This window comes from Crinia signifera, chromosome 2 (genome assembly GCF_055691185.1).
Source record: "Crinia signifera chromosome 2, ASM5569118v1, whole genome shotgun sequence".
NCBI lineage: Eukaryota > Metazoa > Chordata > Amphibia > Anura > Myobatrachidae > Crinia > Crinia signifera.
The window spans coordinates 324,684,135-324,711,394 of NC_139218.1; the positions used below are offsets into that span (position 1 = coordinate 324,684,135).

Sequence of the window (27,260 nt, forward strand, 5' to 3'; positions counted from 1 at the left end):
AGCCTATGAAATTTGACCGACCCCAGCAAATATGAGAAACATATGCTGAACACTGTATCTCCCTTCCTACAGCATATTCTGCAGATATTAAATTTTTCAGGAAACACCCGAATCAAGAAGAGTTCCTAGAAAATACCATTAATAAATAGGTCCTGTGACAAGGAAGCACATACACTGGATCAGATGAAGGCTTGGTCTTTATTTTTGTAGCAGGTGAACAGCATACCAGGTAAATCAGCACAGCAAGAATGGTTGCAGCATCCAGGTCACAGCATAGTACAAATACTTCAGGAAGCTCCAATGGTCCCTACCATAGCCCACACCCCGGCCTATCACTTGGGCAGCTATTCCACCATCAAGAGCCATGACCTTCTGCCCTGGAAACCCTTATATCAGGAGAACACAGATGCTGCTTAATCAGCTCAACCCAAATCACATAAATTAGGAAACCTGGACTGGATCTAATCTTCCTGCTGCTGCTGATCTAAAACCTGGTCTGGACCTTCCACATTACTTTCATGTGGAAATATGCTGTATCTGCCACAGTCCCTATAACTTTATAGAACAAATAGCAGCTAATTTATCATAGAACTTAATCTGCAGCCAATCCCAAATTCATGACTCTTTAGTGCTGATTATTTGACTGCTAAGCTGCACTTTTCTGTCCTACCAGCGAGTTAGGGGCCCATTCCAAGGTTTTCCCTCTTTGACCAGATCCACTGAGGCTTCTACGATCAGAGTTTAGGACATTACATCAAACCATGACCAGCATAACTGAAGCCATAACCAGGGCCGCCGAGAGGTACGCCGGGCCCTGGTAAAATCTTGGGGGAGTTACCTAATCATGGGAGGCATGGCCACCTACAACGATTAGGCCACGCCCCCCCAAAATCTAACTCTCTCTGCATGTTACATCTGCCTCACCTGCAGTGCACATGGTTTTGTCCATTAGAGAGCGAATTTGCTTTTGTGAGTGAACCAGAATCAGGCCCTTAATCCCCTCCCCAAGCAGCTCCACTAAGACAAGCACCTCTTATAGCACCTCTTATAGCACCTGAAAACCTACCTATGGTAACACATTAATCTCCACTATAGTCTATAGAGGTCGGGACAGATCAGGTTCAATCCTGTATGGACCCGCACAGGCTCCCCAATAAAATCTAATGAGAGAGCTGTGACATGAAGTGCCTGTTATTTTATGTTTTATTTCTTAATTTTTTATTTGTATTTATTTATCCTTTTTTCTAATTTAGGTTTCCATCTTTGCAAACATAACCAAAGCGCTCTAATTACCTACAAATCTCAAACTAACCCAGAGCAGCTTACACATTTTAGTGCGGTTGAACTTTGACCTATAAACAGTACAGCGTTTCACCTTGTTCTGTTTAAATTCTGCAATCCTGACTCTTCAGTGCTAGTGAGTGTCAAGTGCATACCAGCGCAGTATCATCCATATCGGACTCCAGTCCAGTCCAGTTCAAGTATCTGACTCTAGTATGATCAAAGTCCAGTTACGGTCTGGTCCAGTCCATGTCCAATTAAATGATGGCCCACTATCCAGTTCCTTCCACCCTGGTCTAGTATCCAAGTCCAATGAGTCACTGATAGTAATTCAGTTTCCAGTCCAGATCATCGAGTTACAGTACTTCAGTTATTGCTCCTGGGTGTCTGATCCTTTGTCAGCTGACTAGTTGATGGATCTGTAAAGGGTGGATCCTGACAGCATGCTTCTGTTGTTTAGCCAAAAGAGGACTGCTGACAAAGAGAAGGTGACTTTGTAGCCAGGGTCTTTGCAATATGTTCTCACTTCCCAATCACCATTCATATATATATATATATATATATATATATATATATATATATATCCTGCAATGTATATCACAGGTGATTAAAGCAATGCTGTTTGCCATTTAGAAAGCTTTTGCGTAGAGATGGAATTTGGAAAAGGATTTCACAGGAGCACCAGCCCAGCACATACAATAGAACCATACTGTACTTGCCAACTCTCCCTGAATGTCAGATAGACTCCCTGAAATAGACTCCCTGAAATATCACCAATCTCCCTGACTTCCTGGACAGTCTAACAATTTCCCTGATTGCCCGTTACCTTATTATGTAGTTGTCATATTCTTGGAGGAAATAAAAAGTCAGAGATCTATTCAATCAAAATGGGAATATCAGTGCCATCTACCTGCATTGGTTATAAGGCACAGTGATCCCTATGGTAGCATCCTCATTTAAAAAAAACGTTAAATGAGTTTCCTATGGTCACTTATATGGAATCTCTTGTAAAACACCATACATGAACAAGCCCTGAAAAACATCAGTCTCTATCCATCAACATCTACAGTAGCTCTTGGGTACACAGTATGTCTTGCACGACGAGACCTGGCACGGTGCTGGCATCAGCAAGTGTGCACTTGCCAATGCCGGCTGCAACAAGCGACGATGGGAAGGGGGGTGGGGGAAGCATGGGCCATGGTGAATTCTGCAGCTTGGCTCTCGCAAGCTGTATCTTCCATTGTCCTGCATGTACAGGTGATGGAGGATGTTGCTGATGCAGAAGAGCGCATCATCAGAAACATAGTACAACATTCTGATTGGGGCAGATTTATTAAGCTTGGAGAAGAGATAAACTGGAGATAAAGCGGAGAAAAGGTAAAAGAAGATAACGCACCAGCCAATCAGTTGTGTTTGAAAAAGACAGTTGGTAATTGATTGGCTGGTGCTTTATCTCCTCTTACCTTTTCTCCACTTTATCTCCAGTTTATCTCTTCTCCAAGCTTAATAAATCTGCCCCATTGAATGTTCTCCAGTGTGTACCCATATTAACTGCTGACATCGTCAGTGTGCCTAACTTAAGGTGCCTATACACTGCCTGCGATGTCTCACAACAGTGTAAGGACACCCAACAGCCTGCGAGTTGCCGGGACCTTCCCGGCAACAGGGACGCATGCGATCCGTTGTGATTGATCGCATGCGTCCCTGCTTCCCACCCGCCTCACCGCCAGGCCTGCATGTCAGGGAGGGACGATTTGGTCCGATTTAACGCGCGGATTGGTTGCAACCAAATCACCTCACTGTATGGGGGCCTTTAGAATTAGGCTCTATATGAATTAGGCCCTGAGTAAAACAAACACCTCTCATGATAAATTACTTCCATGAAAAAATGTATTTCAGACATCTAAATTGCAGGACATACTGTAGAACACAGAAGCCCAAAATGTGTTTACAGTGAACAAAACTTGCATATAGGGTCTCTCTCAGTTTTTATTAAGGCCCCCCTTTAATATCTTATTTGGGTGCTAATGTTTTACGAAGTATCAAATCTCCCAATGCAGTTGGACAGTATGAAAGTGGCAGGAAGAGGAGCTTGGCATCCCAGCCAGCAGAGTAGCGCGTCTGTGGGTAGACAGCAGTCAGAGCATGTTCTATACAGTCTGTGACCAGGTGAATATTCGGGTTGGTCTTTGAAAGGCCATAAAGAACCTTCTTGCAATCTGTGTAAGTAGAGTGAAAAAAATTAAATACATGCAAAATCAGAATAGCAAATCAAAAAGATGTAGCTAATGTCAAGTGCTGGAGTTTATCAAATAATGGTGTTGGTCTGTACTACGGTGTAATTCACACCTGCTCGCTGGAAATCCATAAATTGTGATTGCTGATGTATGGGGCCCATTACTCTCCATCAAATTATTACTCCTCTATTTGTAGAAAGAAGGCAGAAAATCTCTAGGCGCTCTTCAGAACCATTTAATTGCTTACAACATTAATGTGACAGCACCCAGGGCAACAAGTGGGAAAATATAAACAAAACATGTTGCGGCATTAAAAAAAAAAAAGACACATTATACATTACTGTAACAAACATGTAGTTTCTGCTATATTCAAATGCAGAGAAGTAACACTTACAGATGGAGCCGCTGCCATCCTTGGCCGGCGTCCACTAGATCCCTTTCACTGGCGAGCGCCAGCAATAGGGACTGGGATGTGCGTGCGTCTCACACGCACTTGCATTCCAGTATCGCGGTGGCTGGGCAGCGTCTCCCTGCCTGTCTCTGCTTCATAGAGACGCTGCCCAGTTTGGGAGGGGGCTCGGGGTGGCGGGGGAGGCAGCGGGTACTCCCGCCAAGCTCTGTTGCCACGGGGCACGTGAGCGTCTCGTGCGCACACGCTCTGGCGATAGCCAGCCGCTGGCAATAGAAGCCCCTGCAAAAATGTGGCCGGCTACATCTGTATGTATCAAATATGAAACTGGTAAAATTGCTACACATACTCAAAAGGTTCATAGACACTGGGGGTGAGATTTAATAGGATGAGATATTCAGAAAGTGAGGGATTTGGGAAGAAATCTCCAGTTTTTTTTTAAAGCGGCAATCATTTACACTTCAAAATCAAACTGGTTTTGCAGTTTAAATGGTTGCCGCTTTAAAAAAAACCTGGAGATTTCTTACCAAATCTCTCACTTTTTGAATCTCCGACTCTTCCTATTAAGTCTCACCCTGGGTGTTTTTGGCAAGTATTACTATATAATGTATTACTGGTAGTGTGGCTTTGTGCTAAAGGTCTGAGCAGCTAAAATGAGTAGACAGATTCATGGATTAGTCCCTGAAAGGATGACTACATGCCCACATAGGCAATGCAAGATGTGAATAGTTGCTTTGTCAGGATGCAGTTAAGATCCCGGCGGTCGGGATCCCGGCGTTCAGAATCCCGACCGCCGAAATGCCGACACTTTCTCCCTCCTGGGGTGTCCACGACACCCCTGGAGGGAGAATAAAATAGCGTGCCGAGCGTAGCGAGGCACCGGGCCCGCTGCGTGGCGAGCGCAGCGAGCCCGCAAGGGGGGGCGATCCACGTCCCCCCCTTGTCGGCATTTCGGCTGTCGGGATTCCGGCGTCGGGATTCTGAACGCCGGGATCCCGACTGCCGGGATTCAATACTGAATCCGCTTTGTCTGCCTATGAAGATAGAGAGGAGTGGGCAGTTTGCGGCTGCTGAGTGCTGACCGACAACTAAAAGGTGGCCATACATCAGAAAGATATTGTACCCAAATCATACAATCTCAATTGATTGTAAATTGGATTATATGCAGATTGTGTGCACATTGTGTGTCCAGAAACCACCAAGGATTGCCGGGGAATTGAAGGGAAATTGGACAAAATCATGAGCGCAATCAATCTTAAGATCAATCTTTCAGATGTATGACCAGCTTGAGCCTGTTGAGTCATCAACAGCAGTGTAGTGCAGCAGAAGAAGAATATGGACAAGCCCAGCCATCCATCCCAGCACATATACTAATCTGCTAAATGTATATGAATGTGAGCTGCGGGGGGGGGGGGGGGCTGGACAGCTTATTGGCTGCCATGTCAAGTCAGCAAGGCAGGCCAGCCCATGCAGTGCATAACTAGAAATAATCAGTTCAGATTTTATGAAATCCAAACCTGGCAGATCTTCCAGGATTTGATACCACAGCTCGGATCTTCTTGTCTACACTGGATCTCTATCCAAGGCCAACCTTGAGATCCTGCTATCAGATCTCACAGTTTTGCCTTGAGGGTCCAATTTTAAAATGTCCCATTGAAATCAATGGGGTGACCGCTGATTGGCCAAGAGAGCTATCTGTAATTTCTCTCAGCCAAAAAGTGATTCCTTTAATAGGGCGTAACAGACACATGGAATATGGCAGCCCCACTGAGGACACCACCATCCACCTGTTGGCACCCCCTCTCTATAGACCCGATGGCACCCCTACACAGAGGACACCACAGCATTACCAACAACGCTGACACCCCAGTAATAAGGACACCAGAGTGTAAGTGACTGGTAATAATTGTTATTGAGGTTAAGAAGAATAGGAGCAGAATAAAAGATGCAAATTATGTTATTTTTAGCTTTTTTTATCACATTTTTTGTTAAAAATACATATCCAAAATCACGGCAGAAATCGGTTTGAAATCATTGATGGTCAGTGAACCATATTGCATATTCCATGGTGGGAGAGTTTTCTCCATAATGGAGATTGCTTGGAGGCAGCAGCTCCCATCTGTGTGGAGCAAGTGGGCTGTTGCTGGTCAGGCTGCTGAGGAAGTGGAGAGGAGGGCACCTGCCTCCAGCCGGCTGCAGTCCATACAAGCGGATAGTGCTGATGATTAAGCAGGGAGCGGCTTCTCACAAGAAGCACACTCTAAGGATCCGTAACAGTAGGCAGGTATGATCTGCATATACCTGTACATCCCTGCTGTTATCCTGCTTAACCTTGCTCTCTCATGTTGGTTTATAAATCATTGTTCCTGATTCAAAGATCTTCAGGTGAGTAACATCCATATACAGGTCTGCTGACACCTGTAAACATCTACAAGCTCTGCTAATAATTAGCTGCTCCTCTCAGCTATAACAGCTTAATTAACGTGACTATTTATCATTTCAGTTTTGCTGGGAGAGCACATTTTATAGAAAGCTATGTGCACAGGATCCAAAGATCCTGCTATTTCTGCATGATTTTCAGGGAAATTAAGTTAATTCGTGGGCAAATTAGTGTTGAGTGAAATATATTTAAGAGCCTAAATGGGGCATTTGATTGCACTAAGGATTTTATTGTGATGTTCTCACTTTAGGAGTCTGTACAGGGGGCGTGTCACTCAATCATGTCATCATGGCCACGCCTCTGCTGCACAATGACCATATTACAGGTATTGTACTGCAGGGGTGGGGCCTGGATGATGCAATGTAGCATGCATCATGTCATCTGGTCCCCTTGGGACTCCCCTGCTGAGGGGAGGTTACAGGTAAAAGCTGGGGTGGCAGGGTAATTACCTGCCCTCCAGGCTGTTCCAGGAGGGTAGGTAAATATGACATATACCCCCTATGTGTCAGTCCAAACCTAGCCCCACCCCCATGGGGAAAAGGGGAGCCTGTACCAGAGCCTGCTTGATGTCTTAGCAGCCCTGGGGGGGGAAATCAAGAAAAATTAGCATAATCAGTACATGTATATACAGTCAATACCACTTACAGGTTTCATAATTTTGCCCATATATTTTGAGAATATCTTCTGGGACCTTCTCCCAAACTTCTTTCAGTTTTCCTTCAATTGTGTCTGAATTACTCATTTCTGTTTTGAAATAACCGGGCTCCACGATACAGACCTTCACACCAAACTGGACCATCTCACGGCTGTCAAATACAGAAATACTTGAAAAAAATGCTGTAACAGGGACCTCTATCCATATTATCATCATTTTTATTTCCCAATGTAATGGTAATTAATGTAATACCCTGAAATGAGTAAATACTACTTTAAACACTTTAACCTTCCTGTAACAAAATAATGCTGATCTTCTTGAAGAGTCTTGCTTACTTTTATCACTTAAGGGCCAGATGTATCAAGCTTCAGGAATAGTATCAAGAACAGGAATAGTCTATCTGAGTAAGGGCCAGATGTATCAAGCGAATAGTATCAAGAGCAGAAATAGTCTATCTGAGTAAGGGCCAGATGTATCAAGCTTCAGGAATAGTATCAAGAGCAGAAATAGTCTATCTGAGTAAGGGCCAGATGTATCAAGCTTCAGGAATAGTATCAAGAACAGGAATAGTCTATCTGAGTAAGGGCCAGATGTATCAAGCTTCAGGAATAGTATCAAGAGCAGAAATAGTCTATCTGAGTAAGGGCCAGATGTATCAAGCTTCAGGAATAGTATCAAGAACAGGAATAGTCTATCTGAGTAAGGGCCAGATGTATCAAGCTTCAGGAATAGTATCAAGAGCAGGAATAGTCTGAGTAAGGGCCAGATGTATAAAGCTTCAAAAAGTTATAAAGTAGAGAGTGATAAACAACCAGCTCCTAACTGCCCTGTTACAGGCAGAGTTTGAAGAATGACAGACAGAAGCTGATTGGTTGGTTGTATATCACTCTCCACTTTATCACTTTTTGAAGCTAGATACATCTGGTCCTTACTCAGATAGACTATTCCTTTTCCTGTTCACACAAGGGGAATGGTGCACATCAAATCGGAGCCAGAGATCATACATCACATAAGATCTCTGGGTCGGATCCCCTCTCGTCGGTAGGGAACGGGGATCTCATGCAATCACGGGCCGCTCGAGGGGGATTGGATGCAACTTCTCCAAGGGGAGAATTGCATAGTGTATAGGGGCTCTTAGACTGTGGCACAGAGGGTTGGGTAATGCTGCTAGACCACAGGAAACATTATTTCAGCATTTAATAAATGTAAGCAGGATGAATGGTGACATGATCAATATTGACATGCCAAAAATGGCGACATTCTCAGGTCAATATTATGATCGTTGACAAATTACTATTGCAGTCCAGAGTAGAAGTCCCAGGCGGAGGGTGTATGTGTGTGTGTGTGTGTGTGGCCTGTGTTTAGCAGGTCGTATTATATATATATATATATATATATATATATGGGAAGTCACTGCCCCTACGGGTGGCAGGTTTTACTGGGAAGTAGCTGCAGTCCTGCAACCCCCGAGATAGAATCTGCCACTGCTAACTAGTATGGTGGCAAGCATAAAAGCCAGCAGATCAGACTCCACCCATAACTTCCTGCAATCTCACAGTAGAATCCAATTCTTCCATAGGTGCCTTGAAATGGTTTCTATTTACGACTGCTCTATCACATCTGATCCATGACCCATTCAGCAGATTGTTGCAGCAGACCCCAGGTATGATCATCTAAGAGGGAATGTATAACCCCCTTTGTATGGCTCATTCAGCGGTAGCTCCTACCTTAGTGTAGGAGAGGGGCTGCCGTTGGCTGAGATGCTGCCGCCTCTGGTCTGCGCTGTTGCTGCCACCACCCCTTTCTAGTATGCGCTGTGGTCACAGTGTGCATAATCCCGGCACAGTGTTTAGGCTCTAGCTGGCACAGTGTGTCACTTATATTAATTTATTGATAGGGGCCCCAACAAGTTTGTTGTTCAGGGCCCCCGCAGACCTTAAATCGGGCCTGCTGGTACTGTTATTGTAAAAAGGATAATAAATTGGTATATCACGGTTGACTACTTCCAGCAAATTCTTGTTTTTCCTTTGTTTGCTATTCTACAAAATGAAAATAGAAAATGAATGCAAATAGTAATATGGATAGCACTATTTCTCTACACAACTATCTTCACAGTAATATTGCCAAGTGCCTCAAGGCGAGATGCACTATCATCCACAGCCCCTCTGCAGCACATCGCCGGCTACCACATAGATAATTATTGCATATGCACTAACATATGCGATAATTATTGCAAAGGACAGTCCTTGCATTAAGAGCTGTCCTTTGCAATGTACCCGGTGATATGGCAGCGGGTCCCCGGCGGCTCCTCCCTTACCTGACTGGCTGCTGCTGCATGACCAGGGACTCTGTCTTCTCCTACTCCCTGCAGTATGGGGCTAGGGAGCAGGAGGTCACTGGTCCAGGCAGCACAGCACTTTTGGAGGTCACTGGTCCAGGCAGCACAGCACTTTTGGAGGTCACTGGTCAAGGCAGCACAGCACTTTGCTTCCCGGACTCAGGGAAGAACAGGAATAGTCTATGCGAGGCGGCATTGGTCGCAGTAAGAAGCCCATAGGCTTCTATGGGGGTATAGGCAGCTTTTGCTGGCAATACCCCCCGTCGCAGTAACCTGGCAATTGGGTTTTAGTGCATTCCAAAATGCAGTAAAAACATAGATAACGGGAGTTTTACTACATTTTTGCGTTATTGCATCCCGCCCTCAATCTTTATTTGATATTCTTTTATATTTGGTTATAACATATACTGTATACGCATACACCCCCAACATTTCTTACCGGAGACTGTCTGAGAATGACTCCACTCCATATTTGGAGATGCTGTATCCTCCGCCACACATAGATAATCTCCCAGCAATGCTAGAGATGTTGACCACTCTACCCCGGGCTCTCCGGATCAGGGGCAGCAGCTTTAGTGTAACATCTATTAGTCCCAGTAAATTCACATTTAAAATTTTGAAAAAATCCTCTTTGTTCAGCCATTCGTTAGGAGCACTCGGGAAAGCAATCCCCGCATTGTTCACCAGGCTCCAGAGACCTGTAGAAAAGATAGCAGGGATCAGAGACCCTGCAGAAAACATGCAATGCACCTGCGTATTTGTAATGGGCGCAGAGAGTTCTGGGTGCCCACAACGCAACCATTTCTCGAATACGTAACCTTCTAGAGTCCTGCACAAACAGCATCATTGCTGGCAATGTGGCAATTTCCCCAGCTTTTTGCACATGTGCAGAAAATCAATTGCCAGATACGTACATTGGAGTCTGAGCCATCTAGTGCTCTCTTTATTGCGCTGCCGGCAGAGAGGAGCTGACCTGGATAGAGGAGGCTGCACATGGGCCTACTCCCATCTTAAAATGCCCCTGATTTAGGGGCCCATTTACGAACATAATTTTTTACAAAAATAATGTGAAAAAGGGTGTCTTAACACCTGAATGTACTAGAGGGCTACGGAGCATTTTTCATGAAAAACTACCTAAACTAAACCCTTCAATCTGTATTTTTTTTAAAGTAAGAAGATCACATTTCCCATTCTTAGGGCATGATGTACGAAGGTAAGATGCAGTAAAACCCCCCTATTTCCTAATATTTCCCTGTATATAGGAGACATTCCAATCCAGTCATGTGCAGATTTAGGTCTTGAATCAGACCTGCTCGCTAGGCCACTTATATGCGAACGTCCGCCCCCCTGCTGCCCGCATCCCTTCACTAGCATGCAAGCGCAAGGAGGAGAAATCATTCAATGGTCGTTCACAACCAAATGGTTTTTCCACTGTTCGTAAAGAAAAGTCATCTTGGACTGACATTTCTAGCGCACGCTTCCTGCTGAATTTGGGCCGGCACTGACGTCGTGTGACATCAGCCGTCCGCCTCAAGCAGACATGGGCATTCCTGTGTGTGCATGGGTACGCCCAGCATTTCTATGGGCGTGCCCATAAAACACTGGGCGTTCCCCTACACCCAATGCCTGCCCCCTTCCTGCACACTATTGTGTAAACCCTCCCGGCGAGTGTCCAACGGCATTTGCTTTGGGGGTTTGCACATGCGCAAACCCCAAGAGTTGGCCGGTGTAGCAAATTCAGCCCACACCGGGTGGATCTGAATCGCCCCCATAATGCTTCCAGCGATTTAAAGAGACCATGGCAGCAGCCATGATATAAAGATAGTAGTCATGGGTACCCACACCTAAGCCAATCAGAAAACAGATGTTAAAGTACCAAACATTTCAACATTTTTGAAAAATAAAAAAACACATCTTTGAGTATCATAAAACTGACCTCTATCTTGAACAATATCCTTCACCCACTCTGCAGCAGAGCTTACACTCTGACTGTCAGTAACATCCAGTATTACTGTTTGCATCCTACTGGAGGTCTCCTTCTTCAGGTTCTCAGCTCCAGTCTCAGTCAGACAGGCAGCCAGAACCCTCATTCCACGTCTGTCCAGCTGCTTCGCCAGCAGGTTCCCAAATCCCGTGTCACAGCCGGTGATGAAGACATATTTATCGGTGAGGTTCTCCAGTATCTGACTCTGCCTGTACCATCTGTACAGGAGGATGACAGACAGTACCAACAGCACAGGGAGCCACATGATGAAGATTCCTGCAGCATTGAAAATATGGATACAAAAAATATAAATTGGTATGGTAAATATACAAAAAGAAACAGCCACTATAAAATAGTGTTAATTTAGGCGCTATCTGATGTATAAGAAATATAGTTTTTTTATAAATAAAAATTTATAAAAATTTTTTTTTATATAGGTAAAAGTATAACTCAGCTGCAGTTCTCTTTTATGCACAAGTGTGTGTGTGTGCATAGAATTATCTTACATCTGTGCACAAAGAGATTTAGTCTCATGCACTGATGTATTGATAAAACAAATATAGAGCCAAAAAAGATTAGAGTTACTGCGCTATTATCCAATTAATTATTGCACCATGGATGAATACACTCACACAAATAAATTAGAATTAATCAATGGTATATCACATTTATTATAAAGATATAAAATATACAATATATTCCAGGTGGCCACCTAGGAAAAAAACATACATAAAACAAATATTGACATCACTTTGAATACATATATAATAAAAAAAATGGAATAATAAAATATTGGGATTAAATGCGTGTATATTTCTTTAAGACTTAAAGTGCTCCCAGTCCAGCATCCACGACCTGCTGACTTATATGGTCAAATGCAAATATAACCTCAGATATTGTAGCTGTGGGTATTACAGTTAGTGTCTCTGGATAATATTTTTCAATTAGTTGAATATATAGCAGCAGGATATATAGCAGCAATCCAAAAACAAGGTAACCCTGTTTAGGGTATTAGATGGAGTGATAGATTCTGTATGCGCAAATTTAGCGCTTCTCTCACCTGCGCTTTTGTGAGCTCGATGGACTTGGAGTGAGTCACAGCTGGAGTGTCCCTCCGGTTGGTGTGGGTGAGTGGGGCGCTGGACCCTGGATGTTACGGCTGGTCACTGCTCGACCCACCTTGCCCGAGCCTGTTTGAATAAGCAGTAGCTGGCGTCTCTCTCACCGGCGCAGCCGACTGCCGGCTCTCACCCTGGAGTTCTCCGCTGGCGCTTGCTGTTACTCCCTTCGGTTGGTAGGCGTCTGCTCAGTTTGGGATGCTCTCTCCTGTGTACCTTTGGTGAGCGCTGAGAGGTACAGGTCAGGTGTGCTGGAAGTCAGGGAGACACTTGCTGGGCTTCCTCTAACGCGTTTCGCCCTAACAGAGGGCTTTTTCCGCCCCCCTGTCACCCCTCATCGGCCCCCGCATCGGCTCCCACATCGACCCCCTCACCTGTGTCCGGGCAGCACAGTGCTGTGCTGCCTGGACCTGTGACCTCCTCCTCCATGCACTATGATCCTCCCGCGGGTGCAGGGAGGAGGAGAGCCTGGCACAGCAGCAGCAGCGCCGGGTAAGTGAGGGAGGGGGGAGCCGCCGGGTGGGACCCGCTGTCTCTCACCGCAAAGGACAGCTCTTAACGCAAGAGCTGTCCTTTGCCATAATTATCACATATGTTAGCGCATATGCGATAATTATGTAGGCGATGTGCAGCGGTAAGGGGGCGCGGATGTTAGAGCATCCCCCCCTAAATGCATTTTATTTTCCAGTTGAGGATGACATTGTATTGGGACCATTATTCATAACATCAATGCAAAGTGTGGTTTGTGTGGTGGGAATTTATTATCATTATATAGAATTGCTTCTGCTTTGCTATTTTACTTTTTCATTTTCCAAAACAATAAGATATGCTCCTTATGGGGGTATGGGTCATAGAGTGGACTCAATGAAGGTCGACATACATTAGGTCAAAAGGGCTTAGGTTGACATTTGAAATAGGTTGACATGGCTAAGGTCGACGGAGTTGGAAGGTCGAAACAAGCTTCAGGTCGACAGTCAAAAAGTCAACATTAATTTTTCAAGCTTTTTTTGTCCTGAATGTCGACAAAGTCGATATGGACCCCTTCTAATTGTACCATGTATTCTCGCATGGCCCGCTGCACTCACCATACTTTGGGCATGGTGCCTCACTGTGCTTGGCACACTATTATATTCTTCCACTATGCCATAGTTGAAGGTAGGGTAAGAAATTCCAGTTGTCGGCACAAGTCGGCTAAACAAAACCGTGAAAAACTAAACCTTTTGACTGTCGACCTTCCAATTGTCGACCTAATGCTTGTGTCGGCCTTCCAACCCTGTTGACCTTAGTCACGCTGACCTATTTCAGGTGTCAACCTAAGCCCTTTCCACCTTCAGTGGTTGAACTAATGTATGTAGACCTAGTGACAGTGTCCTATTCTTAGCTCCCTATATATCCCAGAATTCTATTAATTGTCTGCAGCGGCGGCTCTTACCTCTCTTGAGGAGGGGGGCTGCCGCGATGCACCCCCCTCCGCTGCCTGCACCGCTGCGTTCCTGGTCCCCTCTAGCTGCCTATGTGTGCAAGGAGAAAAGAAGTCTTTTTGGGGCACCTTATACCCCGTTCTCACTGCAGGCATATTCACGGGTCTAGCATGTCGACCCGGAAATTTGCCTTTTAACACAGGTTTTTTTGCAGTGTGAACGGGTCGCATACCCGGATCTCATACACGGGTAAAACCCATCTTTTTACCCATGTTTGAGATCCGGGTATTCAGACACGCTGCATAAAAACTAGTGTTGAAAGGCAAATTCCCTGATAGAACTTCTTCACCTGGGAATTTGCCTTGCAGTGAGAACGGGGGTCCATCCCTGCAGTCCCCGGCATTTTAATGCCGGGTAAAAGCCGTGTAGTTCTCACTCGCAGTGAGAACACGGTATTATTGTTGGTAATTTTAGGGTTCTTGGGTGTGTTTAAGTGGGAAACGGCCATCTGTCAGACCAGACTTAGGTCGACAGTCATTAGGTCTACCCGGAAGGTCGACTGTCCCCAAGGTTGACAGGGTTAAAGGTCGACATGGCTCAAGGTCGACATGACTTAAGGTCGACATGGGCCAAGGTCGACATGGTTTTAGGTCGACAGTCATTAGGTCAACATGAGTTTTTCTCCCGCACCCGGCTGTATGGTCGTCATTGAGATCCTACCTGCAGCAGGTAGGATCTCAATAACGACCGACCGACCCGCATGACCGCGCATCGGATCGGTATTGGTTCACACCAGGACAGAAAAGGGCCCAATCAGCACACAATCTACATCCAATTGGTCGGAATTGGATCTAGATTGAGGGGATCGGGCCCTAGTCGTCCTGGTGTGTACCCAGCATAAGTCTGTTCTGACAGATGTACCACTTCCGTGCAAGTAATGTGCTCTAAAATTTAACTTTTAATCGTATTTTTAAAAAAAATTCAAATAATGGACAAAAAATACTCATGAAAAAACAGAAAGATAACAATATCAGTACTAGATAAATGTCAGACTGCCATCCACTCATGCAACTGTGATGGTTCTGTGCAAATCTCAACTACTGTATGTTCATTTAAAAATGTATTAAATATGCGTAATTTATGAAAATTACTTTTAAATTATATTAGTTCACTAATATTGCCTCTGAACCTTGAATCCGGGCTGAGATTCCCCATCTCATGCACATATAAATAATTATGGTGCCTCATATGGCATATAAATTGCAGATATATTTTCACATTTCCTAAAGCAATAGAGTCCAGTCAAACAAGTTTAAATTCACACTGCAGTTTAGTCAATTCTATATTATTCATTTGTTTCATTTGTAACAGTTTTTCCTTTTTCCTACCAGTCAGAATTATTTTGGATACTTCCTGTGTTGTGTCTCTTTTGTATCAATATTTCATTACATACAGTACAGTCATTTGCTTAATATCAAAAAGATTAATAATACGATATAGTGAGAAAATAGAGGATAGACACTCTTCTGCTTTCCCTGTTAAAGCAGTTATGCGCCCATGTTATCCTGACATTGCAAGAGTGCATCCCGCAATTCGGGGATGAGAGAGAGAGAGAGTGCTAAAGTTAGTGCTAAAGTTTGGTAATATAGTAAATTTAATTGCTGATTAGTAAAGCAAATGCTGACAGGCAAACTTCTGCTGTCCCCTGCACATAATTATTTATATTTGCAATTGTGCATGTATAGATATTCCTCTCAGCCCGGATCCAAGGTTCAGAGGCAATTCCAGCCAATAATGGAACCAATATAATTGAAATTTTATTTTCATAAATTACACATATTTGATACTTTGATTCACCATATAGCCTGTGTTTTTTGTGTGTTGTGGGTGATAAATCTCTAGCACGCTCCCACAGCCAGCTCTTAAGGTGCCCATACACGTACCGATTACCCGGTGCTTTTTGCCATGTGCATGCAATGCGATCAAAAGACAGTACAAAAAGTATGTGCAGCAGGCAGAGTGTCTCGTTTTTATCAGCGACCATTTCTGGACCATTGCTGAGCAATATTAAGCCAATATTGCTTAGCGCTCAAATTGCTCCGTGTGTACAGAGCTTTCCTTCGTTCTTGCTACTTTTTTGGTATCCAATCGATAGGTTGACAGTCAATCGGTTAACCATTATTGGTCGACAGGCAATTTTTTAAATGAATTTTTTTTAGAATCCATGTGGGGTTCCTGTTGAAAGAAAAAAACCAGCTGGCTTTGGTGCTTCTCCGGGACCCCTGGAACGCTGTAGACACAAGCCCGTGTTGTGTTTACATCTGTGTCTCTGCCCACAGACCGGGAGTTAGGCCCGTCCACCAGCCAATCCTGTTCGCCCATCAGGATTTCTCCAAACATGATTGGCTGGAGGGCGTGCTAACTCCCGGTCTGTGGGTGGAGCCACATATGTAAACACAAGACAGGCTTGTGTGTACAGCATTCTAGGGGTACCGGAGAAGCACTGAAACTGGCTGGTGAGTATGTTTTCTTTTCACAGGAACCCCACATGGATTCTACTGGACAAGGGGACCGAACTATTATAAACATAGGTAAGTATCTGTATGAATGGGCTCCATATGTAATAAAGTTTTATTTTTCTGGTGTGTGTGTGTATTTATTTAACTATTTGTACTGCTTTGGAACTACAAGTCCCAGTGGGACCTTTAATGCCCTGCATGCTGGGACTTGTGGTTCTCTAAGTCCCTGCATGTGGTGCAGGCTTGCTGGGACTTGTAGTTCCACAACAATAGACAATAGTTTCTTCTACTTTTACACATTTATCAGCCTGATGCCCGCTGCCCCGGCTGTGGCATTACCCTGCTGACTGGTTGGGCCCAGTGCTGGTTCTTGAAATATGGGGGACCCCTACTCATTTTGTCCCCCATATTTTTGGAACCAGGAACGGCTCTTGAGCCTGGGGCTGGTTTTATAAAATCCGGGGGACCCCTACTCGGTTTGCCTCGTGATTTTATGTAACCAGGACCGGCTCTTTGAGCCTGGGGCTGGTTATGCTCTGGAGGGAACCATGCACAGATCGCACTGATTTCCATAACCCTATCTGCAACATTAACACGGATCAACCCGCTCAATTGCTGGGACTGGGAAAGCCAATCCACACACAGCAAGTAGAAGCATTTACCGTGTATCAGCTTGCAGGGATATATTATCTACAGAGCAATTTTTTCCCTTTTTTTTCAACCCCCCTTTCTTTCTTTGCAGTTCTCTACTTTTTTGTCTGCAATGAACATGTCAAACCACTAGGTGGTACCCAAATATTACTTTAAAACAGAGGTAACTCATACAATAAACCTCCAAGTTTGCGAATGCCACAGAGACAACTGGCATAAAACTGTTTCATCAATCTATAGGGCTACAACCCAGTATACATATTTATAATATTCTCGCGGTCCACCAGACTTGGTTAATTATACCAGGGGGCAGTATGTATATGGCACTACGGGGGGCATTCCATGTATGGCACTACAGGGGAGCATTACATATATGGCACAATGGGGGGAAAGGGGGGGCAGTACGCATATGGCACTACGGGGGGCAGTATGTATATGGCACTACAGGGGGGCCTTACGTATATGGCACTACGGGGGCAGTACATATATGGCACTACGAGTGGACATTCTATATTACACTATGGCTGGGCAGTATGAATATTGCACTATGGGGGCACTGCGTAAGTGGCACTACTGGGGGCATTACGTAATTGGTACTATGGTGGACATTATGTATATAGCACTACGGGTGGGCATTATGTATATGGCACTGCAGGCCAATATATATATATATATATATATATATATATATATATCTACATGGGGAATTATGTGTGTAGATGGCAGTACTGGGGGTATTATGTGTTAGCATCACAAAAATGCCATGGGGAGGCAGGCAGACAGACATAAATTTTATAGGTGACCATATAATATATAGTCAACACTTTACAATTAAACTCAGTGGTGGTTTTTACCTATGGGCTGCAGGGCTGCAGCTCCCTCCAGGTAAATTCTGCCACTGTTCTCTGCCTATGAAGCCAGATGCAGTCTGTGACACTGCTCTGGCTTCAATGTGACTGGCAGTGACTTCCTATTGGAAGTTCGACCTGCCAGTCACTCAAGGCAGGACTGCCATTGGGAGGTGTTCCGAACTTCCGGGATGCCCCTCTATGCGCAAATGCGGGGCAACCCCAAAAATGGGTTCTGCGCATGCATAGTACCACGGGCCATACTGCGCATGCGCCGGACCCGGGAACCTGATTAAGCCTCTGGGGCTGCTGAAAAGCGAATGCGATGTATGTATGACGTTACTGCGCATGCGCTGGCCCCATGCAGGGGACCGGCAACAGGGAGAACAGCGGCGGAAGAAGAGAGGGGGGGGGGGGGGGGGACACATCAAGGGTAAGAGCTGCCACTGATTAAACTAGATTTTGGTATGTATGTATGTATGTATGTATGTATGTATATATTTACTGATTGCATATGCATACCTCCCAACCAGGGCTGGTGCAAGGCACCGGAGCGCCCCAGGCGAGTCGGGGTGGGGGCGCCCCGGTGCCCGGGGGGTGGTACCTGTATTATAAAACTGGCGGCGTCGGTGTCCCTGCAGTGCTGGAGCGGGCAGGAGTGTCCGTGCTGCGAGGGTACCTGCGGCGCTGTCACTGTGTATAAAGCTGCTGTCGGCGGCGGGGTCCCTGCAGTGAATAGAGAATAACTAGCACTATGCGGTGGCGCGGGAAGCGCTTCTGATTTTGAAAACACTTGCCGCACGCTGATTGGCTGAATCTCAGCCAATCAGCATGCGGCAAGTGTTTTCAAACCCAGAAGCGCTTCCCGCGCCGCCGCATAGCGCTAGTTATTCTCTATTCACTGCAGGGACCCCTCCGCCGCCGCCAGTGAAAGCGCCGCAGGTACCCCCGCGGCACGGACACCCCTGCCCGCTCCAGCACCTGCCCGCTCCAGCACTGCAGGGACGCCGACAGCTATATGCACATGCTGGGGGTGAGGGGCGAACTGCCGCCCTCCAGGTGCCGGCGCCCTAGGCAAATGCATAGAGCTGCCTAGTGGTGGCGCCGGCCCTGCTCCCAACTGTCCTGATTTTTTGCCAACACTCTCACATCCTACCCAGGGCCAGCAGTGTCCTGCGACTGGGGGAGGGTACAATTTGGAGTCCCCTATGTTGCCCGTAAATAGACACTGTGGCCATGTGCACAGCATCTATTTATGCCCCACAGCGGCAAAAATAGGGGGCGTGGCCTCGCATGAGCATAGCTTGTGCATACCTTCCAACATGATCCTCTCCAGGAGATACACAATGCTCTGTTTCTGGACTTTCCTCTGAATGTATGATCGCCATCACCTGTGCTGACAGGGTATTGATAAGAAATGTGTTTTTTGACACAGGTGATGGCAGTTATTCATTCAGAGGGTAGTCCAGAAACAGAGCATTGTGTCCCTCCTGGAGAGGGTCATGTTGTGAGGTATGCTTGTGGCACACGTGAGCGTCCTTCCTCCTGCCACAGCAAAGTTTGAAGGTATGCTTATGTACTAACATATGCGATTAGTAAAGCAAAGGGCAGCTATCCCTATAAAAGCAGACCTCTGTAATGTGCTGCAGTGCCTGATGGCAGGATGGGGGTGGGTGACATCTTGAGTCACTACACAGGGTGACACCAACCCCAGTGACACATCTGATGCACCCAACATGTAAACTGCTGCCCCATAAGGTTTATCCATACTTTTTAGCCAAATTACAGAAAAACAAATAGCAACAACAAAGAGGAATAGAAAGACAGATAAGCATTAAACCTCTGAGCGTCTGATGCTCCCGCCATTCTTGTTACCGTAACAGACTAAGCAACCCACCCTTAGAACCCCCCCTCCCTTCACCTGGAATAATCAAACTGAGACATTTATTTTTGGCGAATTAAAGGTCACATTTATTAATAAGATTACAAATATAATCATACTCGCTTAGGTGGCAAAGATAGCACTGCGGTTCACCAGCCCTCCAACGTAACTGAATCAAGCCGCCCGGGGAGGGGGGCCCCATCTCGCAACTGAAACCTGTAACCGCCCGGGGCCCCCCAATTGCCCCCCTCGACGCCAGGCCTTGGATCTTGCACCCCCTCTTCTGGGGTGCCTCCGTTTCCTGGCGCCAAACTTTGGCTGGCCCGCAGTACTTCCGCCAACGCTAGGTTCCTAGAACCGTAGCCCGCCACCTCGCCGTGACCTTCCCTCGCCCTATAACTCTAGAACCTGCATTTTACACTCTGCACGCTCTTCTCTGCTCCTGGACTGAACTTGATAACGAGTCATTCACCAGCTTGTTCACATCCCTTTTACAATCTGCCATAAATGAGGTGGACATGTTAGCCCTTGCCGCTGTGCATGTGGTGCCGCTTCCCTAAAGGCTTCCCACTTTCCCCTTGAGAGGGCATCAGCAATAATATTATCCACTCCCGGAACATGCCTGGCGCGAAAGTTAATATTGTGCCGCAGGCAACCCAATACCAAATGCCTGATCAGATTGATCGCTGGTGGGGAGGAGGCACTGCTTGTTGACCGCCTGAACCACCCCCAGGTTGTCGCACCAGAAGGTTATTTCTTTGTTGGCTAACCTGTTACCCCACAACTCCACCGCTACTATGATCGGGAACAGCTCTAGCAGCAGCATGTTCTTGGTCAGTCCTGCTTTGTCCCAGCTCTGCGGCCACTGCGATGTGCACCATTCTCCCTCTAGATATACTCCAAAACCACAAGACCCTGCTGCATCGGTGTACAGCTGCAGCCTCTTGTTCGACACAGGTGGTGCTGGACAGATGCGAATACCATTGAATTCACTTAGAAATGTCTCCCACATCAACATGTCTTCTCTGATTTCTGTAGTCAGCTTAATCAGATGGTGCAGCTTTTTTACCCCTGCTGTGGCCCTTTCCAGTTTACGGCAGAAGATTTTGCCCATTGGGATAACCCTGCATGCAAAATTCAGTGACCCAAGCAATGATTGGAGATGTTTTAGGGTAATCCTCTTTGCTCTGGCATGCTCCCCAATCTGCCTCCTAATGCCAGCAACCTTGTCCTCTGGTAACCTACACAGCCTGTCGGTGGTATCGATTTCTATTCCCAGATATGACAGTTTGTTCGTAGGTCCCTCTGTCTTTTCTGTCGCTATGGGAACCCCAAAAGTGTGGAAAAGTGCCTGCGTGGATTTTATCAGTTGCTCGCATGTGTTGGTGTTCGCCTGGCCGACCATTAGAAAATCGTCCAGATAGTGCGCAATTGTCTTGCACCCTGTTCCCGTCTCGACACACCAGTGCAGAAACGTGCTAAATTTTTCGAAGAAAGCGCATGAAATGGCGCAGCCCATGGGTAAGCATAGGTCAACATAATAATTACCTTCGAATTTTAGGCCCATGAATCGGTGACTATGGGGGTGAAGGGGGAGGAGCCTAAAAGCGGATTCGATATCTATCTTCCCCAATTGGGCCCCTGCCCCGCAGCTGCGCACTATTCTGAGTGCGTCTTCAAACGACTGGTAATCCACGCTGCACTGCTGCTTTTCCAAGGCGTCATTCACTGATCTTCCTGCTGGGTATGACATGTGTTGGATGAGTCTGAATTTTCCGGGTGCCTTTTTTGGTACCACTCCTATGGGGGACACTGTTAACTGCTGAAACGGTGGTTCTGGGAAGGGTCCTGCTATGCGCCCAGCTTCCAACTCCTTGCGGACCTTCTCTCTCACTATGTGCGGGAATTCGCTGGCGGACTTTAAATTTTTTGCCTTTACTGCACCTAGGACTTCCCCTTCAATGGGCAGTTTAAACCCATCTCTGAAACCCATTTTTAAAAACTCTGCGTCCTCCTTATTGTCATACCATCCCAGCCATTTTAGCATGCCTTCCAATTTCACTGGAGTAATGGCCTTACTTAAACCGCTGATCTCCTTCTGACTTTGGCTCACGGAAACCACCTGCCCTTCCACTGCATTCCTTCGCTGGGTGAGCTTTCCCACATTGAGTGCATGCGTGCATGAACCTGCATTGCTGGCCTCTTGTGCACTGGGTGCGGTTGTACGCAAAGCATTTGCCACTTGTTTTCCCCTGAAAACTAGGCCTCCCTGTCCAATTTCCCTGTGCACTGGGCGGTTCCTCTTCCTTGGGTTGTGTGACATGCAGCCAGATCTCTACATCCTTCTCTCCCAATGTAAGCACCTTCCGGCCACTGTGCTTCTTGCGGAAGGCTTCATCATAAGCCCTCCATGTGTTTGCCTTGCTGTTCTCCACCATGTCATGTATCATGTTCATATATATCAGCACATTCATGTTCTCCCCAGGCCTGGTTTTTAGATAACATGCTGCAAATTTGTACATCCCACTTAGCCACCTGTTGTACGTCTTGTACGCGGCTTCGGCTGCTGGCCCCTTGTTAGCTGCCAGCTCATATGCTTTCTTCGTTTCCTTTGTCATGGCGAAAATGTCCACGTACTTCCCAGTTTTTATGTCCTTTGACACTGCGCTACGCACCCCACTATCAATAATTGTGGAGGCACATGTAAGAGATTCCTTCTTCTCTGATTTTTTGGCCTTAGTTTTCTTACTCTTCTTCCTGCTGTCCTTTTCCCTCTTCCTCATCTTTCTAAGCATTTTAAAGAGTTTGGCCTGTCCTGGGTTGGCTGCCTCTGCCTCACTATCAATGTCTCCTGTATCGGAATCAGAGTCTGATGACCCTGCATTTGACTCACCGCTGCTCTCGGCCGCTCCTGCGCTGTCTTGTGCATTCTCCGGGGAAGTGCTTGTTGCGGCTGCCTCTGGTATAAGGTTTGCACTTGCTGGCGTGGTGATACTTACTGTCCCTTGTTCGCCGGCAGGTATCCTGCTTGAGCTTGCTGGAGTGGTGTTGCTATCCCTTGTATTGCTTGGCTGACCTTGGGGTGGGCAATTTATGGTTGTAGTTTCCTCTTGCTGTGAGTGCCCATTACATTGCTGTGTCTCTTGATGCTGGGAAGGTGGTGCTGTTGTTTGCCAAGGCTGTCCGGGTTGGGGGTAGTGCCACTGGGTTGGCATTGGGGGATAAGCCCCCGAGTTAGTGGCCACCTGCCTAAGACTGTGCCCAAACCCCTGCTGACCTTGGGGTTGAAGCCCTGCGTATTGAGCTGGTGCTATGGGTGCATTTTGGTGCATGGAGAGCACGGGTGTGAATTGCGAGGGGGTGGTCTGTGGCCAGGCATTTGCAGCCATGCTACTGGGTGGCCCTGCACCTGTTTGTGCTGGTTCAGCAGGGAAGGACCATGCATTATTGGTTGGCCCGTACGTTATATGGCTGGGTGGGTGCTTTGGGTAATGCAGCCCTGGGTAGTTTGCGTGCTGCGGCGTGTGGCCCGACTGGGTGTATTGACCAAACACCCCGAATTGGTAGGGAGCGTAAGGCGCTGCCTGCGAAGGGGCTCCCTGCCTGGGCCATCCTGTGGAGGGGTGGCCAGGGTGGTAGGGAGGGTTGTGTGCGGGCTGACCTAATGCGGCTAGCCTGCCTAGGTGACCTGGGTTTGAGATTGGTTGTGTGCTTGCGGGTGGTTGCTGCAACCCCCCTTGGTCCATTTGAGAGAAACTGCTCTGCATTATGTGGGGGACCTGCAATGCTGCTGTTTGGCCACTAGGGGGAGCAGCTGACTGTGCTGCTGGTTGCTGATATTGTGACCTGCCGGAGAGTGGCTGAAAAGCAGTGGGAGGGGCAGGCTCTGAGCACACAGTAACTTGATTGCTCCCTCCCCCGCCCCCTCCCGAGTGCCTGGCTGCTGATTGGGTAACGTGGTTGTGACCATGCAGCTGGGGGGAGGGTGATGATTGTGCTCCAGATCCCGAAGCACGGACGCCATGTTGGGTGCCCTGATGGTGTGTAATCCCCGGCTGTGTACTCACCCATGGGGTGAACAGCTCGGGGGAATGATTTATTGACCTGCCGGGGGGGGCGGACGCCGGCTGGGGATAATGGCTGGCCGGCGGGGGGGATGTTGCTGAGCGCTGGCCACCGCTGCATGGCGCTGCCTCCTCCTGGGGGTCAGTCGCCGAGTCCTGAGAGTGGCTGGTCGGCGCTGGGCAGTAGCGGGGGTCTGGTGCAGGGTGCTGTCCCTGTGATTCCAGTGGGAGCCGGGCGTCCTCTGTAGCAGGATCAGGGGGGAGTGGAGTGCGGGGGGGACACATCGCTCCGTGCCCGCTGTAGCTGGGAGTCGGGTAAGGAGGGGATGGGTCACACTCTGGCTGTGAGTGCGGCCCTGGGGATGCTCCTACCCGACTCTGTGTATGTGCCCCGGCTGCTGCTGCTGCTTCTCCCCGTCGCCGCTGCTGCACGCTGCCTGAGTCCTGTCTCCCATTTATTTCCTCCTCTAGGCTGGCTCCTTCCACAGCTCCTGGTGCCGATCTCCGCACTCCTGCTGGTGGAGCCCTCCTTGCTCTCTTTGGCTGCTGCTCCGGTCCCTTGAATCTCGCTGGCACTCCTCTGGATCTCTTAGGACGGTCCATAGCTTCTTTTTTTTTTTTTTTTTTTTTTTATTCAAAAATGCTGGAGAGTATCAATCCTTCCGGTGTGCCCTCTTGCTCTCTCTGATCCTCCCCCCATACCTGTCCTGTCCTTAAATATGGGTCTACTCCCAGGGGAGGCGCCTACTACCTGCTTCTCTCTTTCCCTCCCCCCCTATACTGTTCCTGCTACCCCCCTGCCCCTATCCTGATAACAGCTAGACAATGGGAGCACTTCATGGCCTTAGGGAGCACAGCCTTATCGTTTACGGTCTCTCCCGGCTAGTCGCCGTTCGCTTCTATTTACTTCATGGAAAGAGACTTTAGCCCTGAACCATAGTCTTAAATAACTAGTGGCAGATCTATACTGGGTGCAATTTGTGCAGTACACAGGGTGCATACAGTACTTCCCAACTTCGTTGAGCCTGAAATCAGGACTCCTTGGGGCATAGCCTTGCCCTGTTTTCGCCACTGTGGGGGCATGCCCAGCGCTCTGTGATGTGCTGGTCATGTCCCCTGCCCCTCTGTCTCCCTGAATAGATGCTGTTCATACAGCTGACAAATCTACCGCCAGCCCCTGCAAGGAAGAGGTACGCTCCATCTGTAAGGTATGTTGACCATTCTTAGGTAGTGATCTAGTCACTGTCGACCAATAGTGGTCGACCTAGTGACTGTCAACCTAGACATTGTCGACCCATTTTTTCAGAACCATTGCCCATAGCTACCAATCAGATTCTGTCTATCATGTCTCTATTGCATCCTAGAAAATGATAGGCAGAATCTGATCTGTTGCTATTGGCAACATGACTTCTTTACATTTTAAGAACCTTTAGTAATTTCAGGGCCATCTTGACTTATGGGCTTGAAGGGCAGTTACCTAGGGGCCCCAAAATGCTAGGGCCCCAAAGCCTTCCACCCCTGTAGGGCCACCCACTCCTGTCAAAAAGGGCCTCAGCCACAGCGCACCCACCTCTCTAATATCCATTGGTGCCGCCGCCAGCAAGCTGTTGCCGCAGCAGAACATTACTGGGAGTCATCTGGTAGGGGACACCGCGGCTGCACCTATGACCTGCAATGGGAGGCGAGATCCCTGCTTCTGCCTCTCATGGGAGCCGGGCACTGCTGCCTTGCGGGAGATGGGTTCTGTGGAGCTGGGGGTCTACTGCCTCTTGCAAGAGCCGGGGGGGTCTGATTCATCTCTGGGCCAGGAGCTGAGAGGCAGGATCCCGGAGATGAAACCTGGAGTCTGCCTCTCGTGGAGCCTGAAGCTTAGAGGTCGGAGCTGAGACACAAAACCATGAGCTAAAAGCTGGGGTCTGCCTCTCACAGGAGCTTGGAGCCGTGACTTGGAGGGAGCAGGGAGTTCTTGCACAGCATATGATGTGACTCCTTGGGGACATTGGGCACACTTGCCCTTAACAAGACCTCCCCCTTCTCTTTCACAAACAACTTTACCTCTCAGGTCTCTCCCTCACTCTGGGCCAGATGCACTAAGCTTCAAAAGTGATAAAATGGAGAGAGATAAACAACCAACCAATCAGCTCCTGTCTTACAATTTTCAAACAGTCTATGACATGGAAATTATGAATGGATTGGCTGGCTGTTTATCACTCTCCATTGTATCCCTTTTGAAGCTTTAGGCCTGGGGTAGCCAACCCTAGTCCTCGAGAGCTACCAACAGTGCATGTTTTGCAGGTCTCCTCACAGAATCACAAGTGAGCTAATTATCCATCTGTGTATCTTTTAAAATGTGTCAGTGATTAATGAGTGCAGCTGTGCAGCAGCTAGGTTGTCTGGAAAATGTGAACTGTTGGTAGCTCTCGAGGGCTAGGGTTGGCTACCACTGCTTTAGGCAAATGCCTAAAGCTACCTAGTTGTGGCGCCGGTCCTGTTCCCTGGTAACCTATGATTGCCATCACCTGTGGTGAAACACCTTCCTTATCAATTCCCTAGCTCCCCGCAGGTGATGGTAATCATACATTAACAGGGAAGCCCAGGAACAGAGCATTTTCTCCCTGAAGGAGAGGGTCAGGTAGGCAACTATGGCTTTATAAAAAAAAAAAAGTCACCAGGAAATAATGACTACAGTGTTTTGCCCAGAGGCCCATAATGCTGTTAAGATGGCCCTGAGTGAATTGACCCCTGATTGCACATGCATTGCCTCACCTGGCCCGTGTGGGAGAGAAGGTGGTCTGCATGGAGACTGCACTCAGGCACCCTTTTCTATTAATCAACCCTTGTAAATAACATTAATTAGCCACACCCCTAAAACTAGCTAATGGTAAAAGCACATCAGGTGAAGTGACCAGCACTCAAGCCTGCACCCAGCCTTGCATTAAAAGCTACTCCAGGCTTATACAATACTATGTATAAGAATGTGCTGCTGAATAAATATACTAGACTGCAAAATACAATATTATTTTTGTAGAAATTTTTGTAATAGCAATATACAACACACCAAAATAAATATAAAAGATGAAAAAAAAATCAAACCTACAAAATCATACTTCAATATAACACAAATGATAGCATACTGTAAATATATAAATGCTAAAAATCCTCAGAATAAATTATAACAGGGTACTTGTGTAGTTTCACGGCGCCAGCATGGCGCTTTGCGTCTGAGTCCCCTTGCAGGGCTCGCTTCGCTCGCCCGCACTGCGGGCTCGGTGGCTCGCTGCGCTCGCCACACTGTCTAAAATCAACTCCATGCCAACGTGGATAGTGGGGGTATGAACTATCCATGTTGGCATGGAGTTAAGTTACTTTATTTTAGATAGTTTGGCGAGTGTACCCATGCTGGCGCCGCAAAA

The 27,260-nt window shown here is 47.1% G+C and overlaps 1 protein-coding gene across 1 annotated transcript; it reads right to left on the minus strand.

Annotated features, from left to right (window-relative positions):
- Positions 1-3,209: 3,209 nt before the first annotated feature.
- Positions 3,210-25,627, minus strand: LOC146059103 (retinol dehydrogenase 7-like). The gene is made up of 5 exons (XM_083171225.1): positions 25,418-25,627; positions 11,297-11,620; positions 9,800-10,058; positions 7,013-7,173; positions 3,210-3,500 (listed from the first exon to the last, which is right to left on the minus strand). The coding sequence occupies exons 2-5, from the start codon at positions 11,607-11,609 to the stop codon at positions 3,295-3,297; spliced, it is 939 nt and encodes a 312-aa protein (XP_083027351.1). The 5' UTR covers positions 11,610-11,620; positions 25,418-25,627; the 3' UTR covers positions 3,210-3,294.
- Positions 25,628-27,260: the final 1,633 nt, after the last annotated feature.